We start from the raw sequence: 18,120 nt of genomic DNA, 5'->3' as shown, positions 1-18,120 counted from the left end.
TCGCGGGGCGCGGCGCGGGGGCGGCACGCCGGGAGCCGGCCGGGCTCGCGGCCTTACCGGGCCGCCGCCGCGCGCTGCTGACGCCGCCGAGCTCGTGGGCCGGCGGGCGGGCGCGCGCCTCTCCCGGGAGTGCCCGGCGCGCGCCTTTCCCGGCGCCGCCGCCATGTTCCGGCGGGCCCGTCTCACCGTGCGGCCCAATGTGCGGCCACCGGCCAGGGCCGCCGCCACGGGCACTGCCACTGGCGGAGCGGACCCGGAGCCGCCGGAACTCCCAGGTTCGGACACCCCGGTGGCGGACAGAGCCGGGACCGTGGCCGTATCGACGGACGCGCGGCGGGCAGAGAGGTGAGTACCGCCAAGCTCGCCCTGGCCGGGCAATGTCGGGCCGCCGCCAGCACCGGGTCGCGGACCCCCGGGAGCGGGGCGGACCTGTGCAGGGCGGGACCCGGCGGATTCGGGGAGGTAGTGATGTCTTTCCGTAGCGTTGGTTGTCGTGGCCTGTCACCCTCTAGTTGTCAGTGCTATGGTAGGAGGCTGGCTCGTTCTGAAGACCTTCTGAAACACGCGTGCGATCGGTGCTCGCTGACAGCGCGTCCGTGGTTGTCAGACAAGGCCTTGTGGATGTTCGACGCGTTCGCAGCCTAAGCTGAACCCGCGTTTCTTCACTGCGGTTGTGCAGCAGGTGCTTGGAATAACATTGGAGTGGGCTGCCAAGGGAGGTGGTGGAGTAACCGTCCATGGAGGTATTTAAGGAAAGACTGGACATGGCATTTAGTGCCACGGTCTGGTTGACAAGGTGGTGTTAGGTCATAGGTTGGGCTCGATGATCTCGAGGTCTTTTCCAGCCTGATTGATTCTGTGATTCTGTAAGTTAAGACTGCAAAGGAGTGGGTGGCCCAGTATGGTCTGACACTCTTTTTTTCTGGCTCCACAGCAGCCAGGAGCCCTGGTTTGCTGTGTGCAGCAAAAATTCTTTGTGCTCTGTAACCAGATGAGATTGATTTTGCATTCCTACAGCATTTTCTCTTTTGTGTTCATTTCTTCATGAACTGGCAAGGGAGGACTTTCTGTCTTTGTGTGAGTTTTTTTGCCTGTTTTGTTTTTTAAGTGCTTTTTATTGTGATGGAAGCACATGATAAAGTTGGCCTTAGGACTGGTCCTCCCTGAGGACCTGCCTGTTGTGGGTTAAGCCCAGCTGGTTGCTAAACCCACACAGTTTTTTGCTTGCTTCCCCACGTCCGTGCCCCTCCCAGCCTCGCGGGATGGGCAGAAAATCAAAACGGCAAAAGCGCAAGAAAAGATATGTCAAGATAAAGACAGTTCAGTAGATTAAGAAATAACTTGATAGTGCACATAAGCAAAACGAACTTGTAAATTCATTCACCACTACCCGCAGGTGTTTTACTCTCTCCAGGAAGGAGGGGATCCATCGCTCACTCACAACAGTTCCTTGGGAAGACAGATGCTGTAACTCCAAATGTCCTACTTTCTTCTTCCCCCAGCTTTTATTGAGGAGCATGATGCCACATGGTGTGGGATATCCCTTAAGTTGTTTGAGATCAGCTGTCCTGGCTTCGTCCCCTCCCAGCTTCTTGCCCATCCCCAGTGTGTTCAGTCAAGGGGCAGGGTGAGAAAGGACCCTGGTGCTACACAGTCCTTGCTCAGCATTAGCTGAAAACATGGGTGTGCTATCAACGCTGTTGTGTCACAAATCTGAAACAGCACCATGGGAGCTACTGGGAACCAACAAAAGCAGTACAGATCAGTATTTCAGGACATTTCCTGTGTCTGGTAATTGTTCTTCAGAACGACATTCACACTTCTTTTGTACAGTTGGGTTTGCATCTTTCATGAATACCTCTATTCTTTAAATTGTAGCTTGTCCCTTATGACAGTATGATGAAACAGTGTTAGTGTCTTCTGTTTCAGTGGCTAGAAATTCAGGTATCAGACCAGTTGGCATGGCATGTCTTTAGGAAACCTGTGCTACTTTTTACAGAACTTGTATCTTACATCTTTACTTGTTTTCCATTGTGTTTTAAGGATGTCATTTTTTCAAGTTTTATTTATAAAATTTTTATGTTACAGGGAGCACCTTACTGGATCCTTTGGTATCTGATTTTTTTTTTTTTAATGAAGACAGTTTTACTATTTTTAACTTAGGTGGTACTGTTGCTGATTCAGCAGATTTGTTAAAGACTTTTGTGTTTGCAGTATAACAGGTGTGCCAGTGTAATATAATTTTAAGTTTCAAAACTAGATACCAGTGCAATTCTGAAAAGCACTCTGATCTATTTTCATGGCCTAAAAAATAGGCCTTTGCCATATAACCTTCTGACAGGGTAGCCTACCTAGCTGACCAAGGGAAGCCAGTTCATGTAATCTTTTTGGATTTCAGTAAAGCTTTCGAGACTGGCTCTGGACAAAACATCCAGCATATGGCTGGATAAACACATCATGAGATGGGTGAGCAACTGGCTCATGGGTCAGGTGCAAAGGGTTACAGTGAATGGGGTGACATCAGACTGGCGACCTGTCCCTGCTGGGGCTTCACAGGGCTCCATTCTCAGCCCTGTGCTCTTCAACATCTTCATAAATGACCTGGACACAGGATTGAAAGATATATTAAGTATGTTTGCAGTTGATACAAAATGGGAGGACCTCTTGACTCCCTCAAGGACAGGGAGGCCCTGCAGAGAGACCTCAACAAATTAGATGGCTGGGCTAACACCAGCCGTATGAAGTTCAAAAAGGGAAAGTGCCAGATTCTGCACATGGGATAGGGCAGCCCTCAATGTAGGGACAGACTGGGGAGTGAGAGGCTGGAGAGCAGCTCCATGGAAAGGACCTGGGGGTTCTGGTCAGTGGCAAGCTCAATGAATCAGCAGTGCCCTGGCAGCCAGGAGGACCATCCATGTCCTGGGGTGCATCAGGCCCAGCACTGCCAGGAGGGTAAGGGAGGGGATTGTCCTGCTCTGCTCTGCGCTGGGGCGGCCTCACCTCGAGGGCTGGGATAAGGTCTGGGTGCCACAATATAGGAAAGACATTAAACTATTAGAGAGTGTCCAGAGGAGGGCAATGAAAATGGTGAAGGGCCTTGAGGGGAAGCCGTACGAGGAACAGCTGAACAGAACACTTGGTCTGTTCAGCCTGGAGAAGAGAAGACTGAGGGTAGACCTCATTGCAGTTACAACTTCTTCATGAGGAGAAGTGGAGGGGCAGACACTGATCTCTTCACTCACAGCTGCTCAACTCTGCATCTGTAGCATCAGTCACTTTACGCTGTTTTGTTTTCTATATACTGAGTAAGTTTTGTTAATTATCAGGGAAGTGAAAATTTTATAAGCATAAGATAATTCTAAATTTTTAATATACTTTCTGTTAAATTGTATTTAACTGTTCAGAAATCCAGTATTGTACTCTGATTAAAAACTCCACATAACACAGGTGGTATGGGAAAGGTGAATGAAGAATTATTTTCTACTGTCTCCTGCTGTACTAAGAATAGTGGGTGTTGAGTGGAACTTACAAGGATCTCATTCAAAACACACAAATAGGCACCATGTAATAAGCCCTCTAAACACTTTGCCCAGGGCATTTGTTCTGTACTAAAAATGTGTATGAACTCACAGTGTGGGACAAATTGATTCAGCCATTTACCAGAGGCTGCTAAATGCAAACACATCATCTGCAGCATTTGCCTGAATCACAGACAGTAGCCAGAGAGAATTTTAAAAAGTTTCACTGAATGTTTATACTTGTTTATATTCCTTGGAAAGCATTTGCTTCTGACCATTTTTAAAAAGGTTCAAGTGAACCATGGGTGTGGTTGTCCTTACGTACAGAAACGAGGCATAGTTCCAACATAAAATTAAAAAAAACCTCTTTATGACTCAGTTATAATTATACTAGTCTTACTGTGAGTAACAGCCATGAAGGCGAACACTGGTGGAGTCAGCAGATTTGGGATGATCATAATGGTTGGCAATTTTACTTGGACTTTGAAAATTATTTCTGCATGTGTGATAGAAAAAGTACTTATATAACAATTTTTTCCAGGGAAGCTAAGGATTTTTGATGTGTTAAGCGTGAGTAAGGGTTTGACTGCCGAAGTTTTTCTGGAAGTCAGAGTTTACATGTCATCTACTTGCAAATGTGTAAGAGGAATGTTCACATTTATTGTAAGAAAAGTCATCAAACTACTTGTTACATATAGCTTTGTTAAAATGTTTTTAATATGTCACCTATATTATGTGGGTAATTTTTTATAAATCTTTATGGTGCTGGTATTTTCAGCTGAAAGGAGACAGTCTTCAGGGTGTGGGAACGTGTTACTGTTGCAAGCTTGTTAATCAGTAATTTGTATTAGAAACTAATATGCCAGTTCTTATAGCGGATTATTTTATTAGGAAGTACCAGCTAAAGGTTGGTCCTGGCATCGCTTCTTGTGTATAACTGCTTTTCCTGTAGCATGGTGTTTATACTGATTGGCCCATAAACACATCTTAAGAGTAACAAAGCTGTCACTGTAAAGTACTTCAGAATACTCTCTTAAATTTTCCAGCAATGACAAGGCTGATAATACAAGTGACACTGGGGAAGCTAGTAAACCTGCAGAGATGCTTACACAGAGAAGAAAACGTATCTCCACCATGCCAAATCTTGTCAAACCAAGAGCTGGACCATCATCTGCTCATCGTTCCACACCAAAACCTCAGAGGCGAACATCACAGGCTTCTGATGGCAGTGCTTCACTTCAGAAAGATCCCTCCCCATCAGAAAAGAGTAATGTTGAAAGCTCTGTAAAGTCTCCCATGCTTCCTGAGAAGAAAACACCTGTGCCACAAGTGCCACAGTTTTCGCCGCTAAAAAAATCTGTGAACAAAGAGCAAACTGTTGGTGTAGCTGCTCAGAAAAGTGATGATAGCTTGCAGAAGAATGTACCCTCTCCCCTCAAGGAGAGACCAACACAGGAAAGATCACAAACACAGGAGGAAAATCTGCCTGCAAAGTCTTCTCCTGAAAAAGTCAAACGAACCTGTTCTGACCGTGAAAGGATCCTTAAAGCTCGAAAGTTAAGAGAAATGCTTAAAGAAGAGCTGAAGAAAGAGCGGATGGTAAGGCCTCTGTGTTTAGCAGTGCTTATCTGTGAAGGGCAAGACCTGATTCACCTTTCATACATTATCTCTGCAGTAGTGTTTTCTGACGATCATGAGCTGCTTACTGCTAGTAGTCTGTCGTACCTCGTAACTCTCTATGTGTTTATTCTGTTTATAAGCACTAGCAGCACTTTGTTCCCTAATAATACAGATTTCACAAGGAATTGTATATCTTTTTATTTGATAGACCCCAAGTCTTTTTGACGTGACACCTGGTATTACTTTATAGTCAGCGTTCCAATTTTGAAAGTTTCGCGGTTGGTAATACAGCAGGGAAGTGTGCTGCAAGAAGCTTGGATTTGGGATGTCTCATATTTTTTCAAGTTGATCTTTGTCAGAGTTCTGTAATTTTGAATAACTTAACTTATTTGTGCCAGGTATTGAATGCCTCTGAAAGGGTAAGTGACATAAGGGTCTGTAATGCCATTTCTGAGAATTAAAAATTTTAAGATAATCTTGCTTTAGTTCTTGGAAGTGCTGTGTGTGTGTGTGAACAACAGAATTCCATGAATGAGGTACTTTGTAAACAAACTAATAATAGTTAGTGAAATATAAAATACTTTTAGGGTGAATCTAAGTGTTTGTTGTTTTCTTTTGTTTCATTTTGTTTTGTATGGAAGAAATTGAAACACAGGCCTCCAGTAATTGAGGGACGTTCTCCACCAGATCGTTCTAAAATGACCATGAGAGACTTAATATACTATCTGCCAGAAAACAATCCGATGAAGTAAGTATGACTTCTTTTCTCTGTCCTTAGGTTAAATTACTTCTTGACTTCTATATTACTTAAATATGGAGTATTAGCACAGATACAGTATTGTTGCAATGGTAACAAAAGCTTCTAGACTAGCTTATAGTTTTCACATCTGCATAATTCTAGCACAGAAGCGAGAATGGAGCTTAGTGTACTTGTTGAAATACACAATCATGAACCTGTCCCTAGTGTTGATCTATCTCTGTAGAAAGATAGAATAGTAGATTTTTTTTTCAGCTGCCTGCTGTGAAATTTTTAGTTGTGGCTGTTAGGGATGTTATAATTGCCTACCAGACCTAGTGGACTCGGGAAGCTAAGCATTTCTCCTTCTAAGTGCTGAAGTACAAAAGGCACTGCAAGACCCTTGAGGTCTTGACATTCCAACTGGATAGGTGTAGCTGTTGCTGTTCCACTGACATGTTTCACCAGTGGCGAGGCTGAGGTGCATACAGGGACTACTAATGCAGCTGGCTGCACAGACTGCCACAGACAGAGCAAAGCAGGGCCTTTTTCTTGCAACTACCAGAAGTACATGTATCCAAGTCCTTGTTCTTTCAGTAGCAGATGAGTTTTCTGGTATTGGCTGTTATCACCTGCTTGTTAATGTTTGTGTGCTTGTGTGTTTTATTTATCACTTGTTTTTTCTTCTACACTGAATAGTCCCTAAGGAGGTAACAAGCAAAATGCTCTCACATTCCCTTTATCCCTACACTGGATTTCTGCTTCAAATATCTTTTTTTGTCCCTGCTTGTACAAAAAAAGGGCAAAATTCATTAAGCAGTGGTGGTTGTGTAGTTAGACTTAAATCTGTGTGATACAAATGTGTAAATAATGTGATACAAAGAATTGAAAAAAGAAAAAGCTTTGTGTTTCTTTGTTCATTGTCCACTAAAAGCCAATTTTGTGGAATAAAGCAGAAATGTATCTCTACAAGCAGTCATCTCTAACTTTTTGTGAAATTCTAGGTCTTCATTGGTGGAAGAAAAGAGAACAGAAAAAAGTTCTGCGCTGAATCAAATGAAAGAGTAAGTCTTGATGGTGAAGTATAGTCAAAAAATTTTCTGGTGTAAAAAAACTGCGTTTCTGTGATAATACTAACAGTGTAGGTGTATTTTTCTACTGTTTCAATATCACAGCCTAGTTTACAAAAATTGTGATTTGGCAGGTAGGGTGGCTAAAGAACATTTTGCTTTCAGTGTTAAGTTTTTGCATATTTCCATTTTAAAGCAGAATGAAAAGCAGGTTTCAAAGTTCATGTATTAACTAATTTCTTGATGTGTTGCATTGCTGGGTAGTTCATCCAATTGTTGAATGTCTGGCATACTGAGCAGCGATTCAAAACATTGAACAGTATTTTTGCTTACTGTCTTAAAAATTGTAGACAGGAAGAGAAAAGTGGTCCTGATCATGAAGAAGAGGAGGAGGAAGAAGAAGAGAATGGGGAAGAGAGTCAGGATGGCCCACTTCTTGTTCCTCGTGTGAAAGTAGCAGAAGATGGTTCAATCATTCTGGATGAAGAAAGGTAAATTCTGTGCCTGACTCATGGACAGTATTGCATTGCAGCTTAGTTTGTAAACAGAGGACTACTTTGGACTGGGACAAGTCTGAGTGTATTTATGTTTGAGAGTTTGCGCTAACTTGGGAAACAGCTTAAGTATGTGGCAAAATACGAGCAGCAGTAATCTGCATCTCTGTTATGGCATACTTTATCAGAAATGCTTTTGGGGAAGGAGGTAGAGAGGAAGATGACATATTTTATTACAGTGAGTGAACTGAAGATTTGCCAAACTTCCAAATGTCTTCTGTTTAGCTGACTTCATTGCTTCCCACAGTTAACATGTATCTGCTTACAATTATTTGGTTTTCAGTACGATTTGCTCCAGTTTTGCATCTTGCATGTTGCTGCTTTATTCTTCTGTCAGTGTTTTCAGTAACTTTGCTTAGAATATGACTTTCAAAAAGTAGATTATCAGATTTCTGAGTTCCCCAAAGATGTATCTAACACGAAGTTTAGGCCAAGGTTTAAGGATAAAGAGGACCTGGTAAAAGAATTTGAAAGTTTTCTTGAAGGATATTGAGAGGCTGTCGTGGTTTTGCAAACTAGATTTCTCAAATGTTAAAAGGTCTTTTTTTTTTTTTAAGCTACTTAATTATGTCTGTCTGTATTAAATCTTACAAAACAGAAAAAACAAATTTACTTACACAGGGTAAGTAGGGTAGTGATTTCTTGCTGCATTCTCCCATTAAAGTACACGTTAGTGTAATTATTAAAATTAATTACACAGTAGAAGTGCTCACTTGTGACAAAAAATTTGAACATCTGTCTTGTAAACATCTACTACATGTTTTCTTAGCAATATTTTGAGGTGAGTCTTTTTGTGTGTTTACTTTCCCAGCTTAACTGTAGAAGTTCTAAGAACAAAAGGTCCATGTGTTGTAGAAGAAAATGATCCCATCTTTGAGCGTGGCTCTACAACAACGTATTCTAGCTTCAGGAAAAGCTTTTACACAAAACCGTGGTCAAATAAAGGTGAGCATATTTTTGATTTCAAGTTTTGAGTCTGCAGAAAAGTCCTAGTTTTCCTCCTATGCTTTATACTTGGCAGTTTTTATTCCCAGTGGAGTAAATGAATCTACTCACATGCCATGTCATCTCAACCCTCCAAACTCTTACAACAGACAGAGCTGTGGTATTTACTGTGAAAAATGGCATTTTTAAAAAATCAAGTGCCTTTTTATATGTAGGCTACCTGTGCTTTTTTCTGCCACGGATGTTTAAATGTTGAGGAAATGCTAGTTTGCTTTATCAAAAGCATAGTTTTGGATTCTGGCTTACAGATATTTGAGCTCTGTATGGTACTTCTTAACCAAGTTCCTCCAGCATAGGTAAGAAGAGATTGTAGAAGGTATCTCTGTGTGGACTAATTCCAGTGCAGATGGACAGCTGTGTTTTGATGAGTGGGTGGGTTGTGTTCTTCATTACTCCTGCTGTCAATTGACTATGGTCTCTAGCCTTACAACACTGCAGGACTTTTTACAATTGGAAGTTACTTTTTACAGCTGTAGATGGAAAAATTAGCTTCAGAATTCACTGTGCTCTTTTTGGAATGCACTCTTCCTGTTAAATAATAATGGAGACAGTAGACTTTACATGGTGTTTTTCTGAATTCTGTTTGTGCTTGTGTTCGTAATGAAAATGGACAGGGGCAATTTTGGGTTGGTTAGCTTTGATTTACTGGCTTTAGAAAACATACTTCACATTTTGCAGTTTTCTAATAGATTAGACAATTCCTTCTGTTGATAGTTGGTAGTTCTGTTGATAGATTCAATAAACGTTTACTATAGTGACCTAGGTAAAATAACAAACATACTCCACATATACTCATCTGAACTTGCAGCTACAGTAGACAGCCTCAAAGTTACTGATCTTATGACAGTAAGTTTGCAAGGTGTTTTTATTTCTGATAGCAAGAAAGATGGTTTAGTAAATACTTAAGTGTGTATAATTTTTTCTTTCTTTTCCCTTCTAGAAACAGATATGTTCTTTCTAGCTATCAGTATGGTAGGAACAGACTTCTCCTTGATTGGACGGCTGTTTCCTCACAGAGCCAGAGCAGAAATTAAGGTAAAAATTAAAGTACTCAACAGAGCAATTAAGCATCTGGTTTCACTTTTCTTTTTCTTATTTACATTCCCATGATTCCTTTATTGTGTGATAATTGTGGTGCTAATTTTTTCCATAGTAATGCTTTTTTTTAATACCTGTTTCAAGAGGTTGTAAGTATCTGAAACATTAAAATGCTCGTTGAATTTCAGTGAATGTATCTAGTAAATCTAGCATACTTAGACACACTTTGTTTTAGTTGAAGAATCCTGGTAATCCTAAATGGCTGTTTGGTAAGGGGCTTCGGTGTTGTCTCTTTTGTTGTACACAGCTGGGAAAGTCTTCACTATTTCAAACCTTGCTTAGATTAAAAGTCAAGAAAAGGTGTAGAAAATAATAAAAAGAGTGTAACTGGGATAGCTATGGTAACAGATTTTATATTTAAAAATTAATTACAAGCTTGTGTTCTGTGAATGTGCATGAAAATTTCAACCACTTTACTTGGTTTGTTGCACTGAAGGCTTATCTTGAGCTGCCATTTTGTACAACATATTGTTGCATTTTTTGCTTAACGATAAACACAACTGTGCATTTGCTTTTAGAACAAGTTCAAACGTGAGGAAAAAGCTAATGGATGGAGAATAGACAAAGCTTTCAGTAAGTAAATATTCCCCACCCTAAAATGAGTCATTAAATGGTAGCCATCTCTTTTCATGGTAATTTCTGTGCTTTGCCATGTTTGAATTACTTACAAGAGAGTTTTTGCTCGTAGATGAGTCCAGAAGCTGTGGAGTCTTAGGTTTTTATAACAAGCATAGTTCACAATAACAATCTTTAGGGTTATTTTCTGTCTTTTCTAGATGTCTGCTAAATGAGGTTAATATAAACTTTCTTCTGTATATATTAGTTGAAGATAATTCTTCTGACTTGTGGGAATTTCTAACAGTTATTTATTGTAAACTGCTTTAAGAGTCCTTAAAGACTTTCTTTGTTAGTTGAATGAGGTACATATGTCCTACAGCAGCATGGTAATACATTATTTGGTACTATGATACAGTTAATGTATTTGTCAGTTCTTAAGTTTTCTGAACTACTTAGATTTATAACTTGTTTTTTAAAACTAATATACCATAATCCAGTCACCTTTATGTCAACTTCAGCCCCTGCTCAAGTGATACAGAAAATATTTTCAAGAAGAATTCTCTTTTAAATGTACGTAATGTTTGCTTTTTACATGTTGTGTATCACTGATTATTTTACAAAGCTGAAACTCAAAAAAATAATCAACTTCGAAATCTGTTCTATGTCTTTGCTTTAATCTGATAGAAGAAAAACGACCCTTTGATTTTGAATTCTTTGCCCAGCTGCTTGAGAAGGTCTTAGCAGATGAGGAAAAGAGGAAGCAAAAGACTGTTAAAAGCCAGAAACCAAAGAAAAAGAAGTCTCCAAGGCCACAGAAGAAGTCAAAAGGTACTTTAAAAGAGTGCTTGAGATGGCATTACAGAGCAGTGGTCAGTAATCTAGCAGAGGAAAAATCACATATGGAATCTTTTCCTTCCCTGTTGTGCAGAGGGCAAGATCTTAGCTTCATAGTGTAGCTTTTTCAGGTGTAGTTTACTGATGTGCAGGATGGTAATAATTAGTAACAGAGCTGAAACAGGATACCACAGTGAAAATAGTGCTCTTCCACAATCTGAAGCACTGATGTTCTAGTTCACCAGTTCAAAGGATCTCCCTGAGCTGCTAATGAATTCACTTGTAGAATTTTTGGGCCAAAATCATATTTTTGGCAAACTCTTCTGTGTTGAAAGTTTTCTTGCATGTAAAAGCCTCCTCTTTTAAGGGTTCTGTTTCTCCTTTAATAGTAGTTTATCTTCCTAAGTTTGAGGTGTATGATTCTTTTCACAGAATCATGTAAAAGTTGTGTTATCTTTCTGGTCTGTTCAAAATAAAGATTGTGATTAATTACTGTTGATCACCACTGTGTCTTACTATCTTAGTACCTGGGAAAGGACTTTTCACAGATGTGCTTTAATTAAAAATAGTTATACTGACCGTTTCATAAATTTCTTGCTAGTTCTTTGGTATTGTTCACTTGTTTGCTCCACAAGGACCCATTCTTTTGTAGATGGCATTGTGAAACAAACAAGTGAACATCTTTTTAAAGGGGATGCCAGCTAGGAAGCAACATCTCTTAAAACTGAAATAGTTGCTGCTTTTCTATAGCCTTGGTTTTGGATTTGATTAAGTAAAATATCCCATGTACTAGGACTTAAAACCACATAGAGAAATTCTGTTTCTACACTTTAGTGGTAGATTAAAGGTACTTTGTGTGTAAAGCAATGCGAGTATGCTTTTCTACTTCTCTTGCATTTTGGACTTCTTAATTACAGGGAAACAAATTCATTTAAGAGTAATAAAAAGGAAAGGAAAGGTTCTTGGTGGTTAAATACAGGATCAAGACAAAATTTCCTTTAAAACAGCAGGGAGTAAAATTTTAGAAACTCATTAAACCCAGAAAATAATTTGCAAATTATTAGCTAGATAATATTTCAGCTTTCTTATGTAAGTTAGAATGATCAACTGTAATAGATTTCTTGATAAAAAATTACTTTTTTATGGCGTACATTCTGTAACCTTCATCACCTATTTCTGCAGAGATACAGGAATTCTTTATAGGAATAGCGATGTCTATTTTCCCTGAATCCAAATGTGTCTGTGTAAACTGTGAAAAAGCATAGGCACAATAACATTTACTAAATTGGCTTTACATCCCATATTGACTTTCCCCTGGTGAAGTGTTCTCCCGTGTACAGAATATGTTTTGTATTAAATGCTGAAGTTATTCTATGATGAAGCTTTTCTGGCAAGTCCATGACTGACTTTCCCCAGTCCTGCTCATACACCTGGCAGTGTACTTGCAGTGATATATGAGTACACAAATGTTTTTAGTAGAAATGCCTTTGCTATTTATGACTCCTAATACTCCACCAGTCTGTTAACCGAGAACCATATTGTCTCAATAGCAAAAGCTGCCAGCACAGAAGCTGCTAATGATCAAGATGATCTTCAGGAAGCTGAAATTTCTGATGCAGAAACAGAAGCAGATGGTGTGACGGCTGAGAAAGAAAATGAGGAATCTTTGGGCATTTCTGAACAGGCAGAGGAACAGGTTGCCTTAGAGCCAGCATTAGCAAAAAAGAAGAGAAAGAAGAAGAGAAAAGAGGATCTTGAACAGGAAGTAGAGAATATTCTAGAAGAAATGTCTGTTCCTTCAAAAACTGCTGAAGAAGGGATATCCTCTAATAAAAGTAAGAGGCAAAAGTGCTCACTTTCAAACATTCAAATAGAGATTTTATATAAAGTCATTGCAAGCTTAAAAGTCAGAATTTGGTCTTTGGTTCGTACTGCTGATCTGCCTTGTGGGAGGTTGTGGAACAATGCCTTTCAAAATCAGCTTTCATTCTAAATTGAAACATACTTTTTTTTAGACGAGAACAGTTCTCTTAAATCTTAGTACTTAGACTTTTTCTACTGGGATTTTTAGTCTTATATGAACTCTTTTTCACTGTAGCTAGGATTTGATTACTGGAATTCTAAGATATTTCCCAGAATGTCCAAACTGATTTAATTCTTATTAATTATCAGGGAAAAAAGTGATGCATGATGCAAGCAATGATGGTCATACTGCCTGTGGAGAAGAAGTGGATTGTGCTATTGAAGGAAAACAAAATGAGACTGCTGTAACAGAGGAAGAGAGGTCAGAGTCCTGTTTACCAGTGAATAACCAAATGGAGAGAGAAGGTGCCATCAATTTAGGCAGGTAATGTTTATAATGGAACACTTAGGCAAAACAAAAAATACTTTAAAGTTTTAATATTGGTTTTATTTTTTCATATTTACCACCACTTAACTGCCACATAATGTGCAGATTTCTGGTTTCTGAGAGCTGTCCTGGGGTGTAATAAGCTGTTTATGATTTACACACCAAAATATTCTCTGTCCTAATGGCCGCTCTTGCAAAATTAACGTACATAATTACTAAAGTCACTTCCAAAAGTTATTTCATTTTTTAAGAGTGTTTAGGAAGGCCATTGTTTATCCTAACTTCTAATATTTCTCTTGAAGTACTGCTTGACAATGTTGCTAAGTTGAGTTACTAAATGCTTGGAATTTTTATCTGTAATAAAATGGTTCTTGTGGAAAAGGAATGTTGCTTAGATTTTATTTATGCAGAGTCTGGCTGAGAGGAAAGCTTTTGGTTTCAGTTTTGGGCATACTGTTACTAGAAAGAAAGTGAATGCTTGTTTATTAAACTTGTTATATGTGAAAGTGGTAATCTGAAAGTTCATTATGACACTGTGAGTGCTACTTTAGAATTTTGTGTGTTGATTTGTTGTATTTAGCTGCATTGTAATTGTTTGTTATTTTATACAGATTCCCAGAAACTTTTATTTTCTTTAATAGTCCATTAGAAGCATATGCAGGAACAGCTATTTGCCTTTGGACTCAACCTAGACTGTTACAAAAGATCAGAGGCAAAAAGCATCTGCATATAGTTGTTCATGTTAAAGTTTATTTTTTTAAAAGCAGTCAGTCTAGAATAATGAGGTGAGATTTTAACATCATCTTAAAATTGCAGTGCAAAAATACTGAAGTTGTTTTAAAGCTCATTTTCTGCAAATATTACTAAAACTTTGTGAGATTCTCTGAAACACGGGTAGTTATTTTGCATCAAAATTGCATTGTTTTTCTGTGCAACTTAATCTATCTGTAAGCAGAAATAGCTTTTTTCATACAAATACACTAATGTTCCTATATGTTTTTATTTATTTCAGCCTTGAAGATAGCAATGATGTTACACTAGAAGCAGAATCTGCTAAATTGAGGACCAGAGATATTAGAGATGACACATCACAGGAAAGCCAGAGTCCAGAGTTACCAGTTGCAAATATTAGAAGCAAGGAAGGACAATCTGTAGAAACTACAGAAACAAAGGTATTGTTATTTTTTAATGTAGTTCTTCTCGAGATCTTGCCCATGATCATTAGAAGTGGTTTGTAAATCAAAGTCATTTTTTGGTTGTTTTTGTGTCATTTTCACCACCAGGTGGAAAACAATCAACAGGCCTAAGAACATGACCAAAATTTAAATACTATCAGTTTTCCTGGGTTTAATGAGTTGTCTGTTAACCTAAATTTATTCAGAAAGTATAGTGTGCATGCCTGACTTCTCATAGACAATTTAAACAGCCAAACAGTTTAATTATTCAAAAGTGAAGGGCTGCAATATGAACAGCTGGGCCTTGGTGCAGGATTTTATTGGCATATGCTTACTGGCACGGTGTTGGAATCTGATTTGAGTGGAATGTGCATTGAGTTGTTTGTGCTGCTCAACAAATGATCTGGATGATGGGATAAGCTGTAACCTCAGCAAGTTTACACATTAGGCAGATCTGGAAGGAGTTGCTTCCCAAAGACAGAGACACCCAAAGGTTGTAGTGGCCTCCAGAGGGACCTGGAGAGGCTGGAGAAATGGGCTGACAGGAATCTCAGGAAGTTCAGCAAGGGGAGAGGCAAAGTCCTGTGTCGGGGGAGGAACAACCCAAGGCACCAGCACACGCTGCAAGCCACCCAGATGGAAAGCAGCTTTGCAGAAAAGAACCCAGCTGTCCTGGTGGTCTCCGAGTTGAACATGAACCAGGAAGGTGCTGTGGCTGCACAACCAGCTAATGGTGACCTGGGCTGCAGCAGCAGCAGAAGCACTGCCAGCAGGCTGAGGGAGGTGATCCTTGCCCCTCATTCAGCACTGATGAAGCCACCTGGAGGACTGACCAGTTCTGAACTCCCTGGTAGGAGAGACCTGGACACACTGGAGACAGCCCCTCAAGGGCTCACACAGATGGCAAAGAGGTGGAAGCATCTCTCCTACAACAAAAGGCTGAAGGAGCAGGAGCTGTTCAACCTGGAGAGAAGGCTCAGGGGGTCTCTTCAACAGTTACACAAAAACCCAGGGGGAGGGTGCAAACAGGACGGAGCCAGGCTCTTTCCAGGGGTGCCCATTGACAGGACAAGAGACAATGGGCAAACGATGCAAGACAGGAGGTTCCTTCTGAACACCAGGAAATCCTGTTTCATTGTGAGGGTTACCAAGCACTGGCACAGGCTGCCCGGAGAGACTGCGGAGTCTCCATCCTTGGCAAGATTCAAAAGCTGTCTGGACACAGTATTGGGCAACCAGCTCCATGTGGCTTGATGTATTGTTTTTGCACGGCCTGATTTTGGTAACAAGGGGCTACAGGGGTGGCTTCTTTGAGAAGCTGCTGGAAGCTTCTTCCATGCCTGGCAGAGCCAATCCCTAGTGGCTCCAGAGATGAACGTGTGGCTGGCCAAGGCTGGGCCAATTAGAAATTATGTTAACGCCTCTGTGATAACAGATTTAAGAAGAATTCAAAACAAAAAAGGGTTTTGCAGTAGTAATTACAGCCAGAGAAGAGTGGAGTGAGAACATGTGAGGAGAACAACTCTGAAGACACCAAGGTCAGTGGTTGCTTTGGGCACTGGAGCTGAGATTCCTCTGCAGGCTGTGGTGAGGCAGCTCTGGCCCTGCAGCACATGGGGATCCATGGGGATGCAGAGATCCACCTGCACCCCATGGAGGAGCCCCACATTGGAGCAGGTGGAGAGGAGGCTGTGATCCCATGGGAGACCCATGGAGAGAGGGGCCCTGCTCCCAGGCTGGAACAGCCTGTCCTTGGAGAACTGCAGCCCATGGAAGAGTGACCCATGCTGCAGCAGTTTGAGGGGGACTGGTGCCCATGAGATGGAGCCACGTTGGAGAAGTTCATGGAGAACTGTCTCTCATAGGAAGGACCCCAGGGTGCAGCAGGAGAACGATTCCTCTCCCTGAGCAGTAGGATGAACTGACCATAGCCCCCATTCCCTGTCTCCTTGCACTGCTGGGGTAGGAGGTAGAGCTGGAAGGAGGGAGAGGTGTGGGGAGGGTGTTTTTAAGGTTATTTTACTTCTCATTATCTTGTTCTGATTTTGTTAGCAATAAATTTACTTCATATCTCTAAGCTGAACCTGTTTTACCCATGATGGTATTTAGTGAGTGATCTCTCTCCTGGTCCTTATCTCAAGCTATGAACCCTGTGTTAAATTTTCTCTCCTCTGTCCAGCTGCAGAGAGGAGTGAGTGAGCAGTTTTGATAAGTACCTGGCATCTGGCCCAGGTTAACCCACTACACTTGATCAAGGGATTGGACTAGGAGCCCTCTAGCAGACGCTTCCACCCTCAGCCATTGTGGGAATCTTGTTTTTGCTTTTCTTTACATTACAGTAAAAGATCATCTGTATTTATTGTTTCTTTTCTACATTTCTTTTCTTCCTCAGGACGAAGGTACACATCACTCACAAAAAACAGATGAAAAGCAGAGTGCATCAGAGGGTGGTTCACAGTCTGAAATCATGTAAGTAGAATTATTTGACTTTGCAGTGGCACTTGAACTAAACCTGTATCTACTCAATTTGGATATAATTCCAATTGACCATAGCAGGTTGAATCAGTCAGGGGATCATGATAATTTGTTTTCCATATTCAGTGAAGTTTTTGATTACTGAGTAGCAGTGCATTAGCTATGATCTAAATGGTAGATAGGAACAGGGATAAAGACTTAGCTAAACTTTGAAAAAAAACAAACTAGTCTTACTACAACCAGCAAGAGCAAGAGAATGAAGAAATCCTGTCACATTGTGGGTAAATGTGAAAATCTACAGCTTGGCTGTGAAATTTGATTTTTGTTTTTTTTAATAGAAGGGGCTCACTGAATTCTCTGACATTTGTAGTTGTCCATCAGAGCTTATTAGCTGTACACTAATAAGTTGTACTTCAGATCTTATGTGTGTAGTGTAATTCTTTCTTTTTTGGAAACTGTTCCTCTTCAAAACTTGGTGCAAGCCTCTAAGATACAAAATACTCCAGAATGTCTCTGTCTTGTCTGTACTCCTTTATGAAGCTGATTTTGGTGACTGTTTCTTATGGTGAGAAATGGTGTTTAAAGAAGTCTGTGCCTAAAGTTTCCATTTTTGCATGATCATTGACTTCTTATTTAATGATAGAGTTTTTTGAGGGTGATTTAGAGATGGGATACTAGTTAACGCTGAGTTGATTTTCATGCTTCCGTCTTTCCTTTTTGGCATGGCAGCTCATTCTTACGATGAAGACTGTCAAAAGCTTTATTTGTCCTGTTCTGGGGAGAATATAAGAAAAGGTAGTAGTTCGCAATCTGAGGATTGTTGATAAGATACAGGGCTGTGTCAGTGTGTGAATCCCAGGACAATCCATTGCAATGGTTAAGGACACAGAGAGTGATGTATGTACCCCATTCTTCAGTAACATGTGGATGTTGTCTGTAGGACAAGGTATTTGAAAGAAGTTTGTTTTTCCATGACTGAGATAGCTTTGAAAGGGGATGGGGGAACAGGAGAGGCAGATGCAAAACATTGTATATAGGGCAGATTTATGTTATTTCTATATAAAAGGGAATTCACGTGACTCGTGAATCTCTAGGAGAAGAAATATTCCTATTTATTTAACAGCAGG

General features: G+C 40.4%; 1 protein-coding gene across 3 annotated transcripts in view; it reads left to right on the top strand.

Moving 5' to 3' along the window:
- The first annotated feature begins 111 nt into the window (after window positions 1-111).
- Window positions 112-18,120, top strand: part of BDP1 (B double prime 1, subunit of RNA polymerase III transcription initiation factor IIIB) — a 52,341-nt gene continuing 34,332 nt past the window's right edge. For all 3 annotated transcript variants that reach the window (XM_032095284.1, XM_032095283.1, XM_032095282.1), the window contains exons 1-13: window positions 112-345; window positions 4,565-5,117; window positions 5,780-5,886; window positions 6,879-6,938; window positions 7,295-7,435; window positions 8,310-8,443; window positions 9,444-9,538; window positions 10,120-10,174; window positions 10,844-10,987; window positions 12,544-12,828; window positions 13,166-13,340; window positions 14,356-14,515; window positions 16,911-16,987. In XM_032095284.1, the coding sequence (XP_031951175.1) occupies window positions 164-345; window positions 4,565-5,117; window positions 5,780-5,886; window positions 6,879-6,938; window positions 7,295-7,435; window positions 8,310-8,443; window positions 9,444-9,538; window positions 10,120-10,174; window positions 10,844-10,987; window positions 12,544-12,828; window positions 13,166-13,340; window positions 14,356-14,515; window positions 16,911-16,987 (2,168 nt within the window). In that variant the 5' untranslated portion in view covers window positions 112-163. The remainder of the gene's footprint in view (window positions 346-4,564; window positions 5,118-5,779; window positions 5,887-6,878; window positions 6,939-7,294; window positions 7,436-8,309; window positions 8,444-9,443; window positions 9,539-10,119; window positions 10,175-10,843; window positions 10,988-12,543; window positions 12,829-13,165; window positions 13,341-14,355; window positions 14,516-16,910; window positions 16,988-18,120) is intronic.

Source organism: Corvus moneduloides, chromosome Z, assembly GCF_009650955.1.
Source record: "Corvus moneduloides isolate bCorMon1 chromosome Z, bCorMon1.pri, whole genome shotgun sequence".
NCBI lineage: Eukaryota > Metazoa > Chordata > Aves > Passeriformes > Corvidae > Corvus > Corvus moneduloides.
This window is presented reverse-complemented; position numbering and strand designations above follow the sequence as displayed.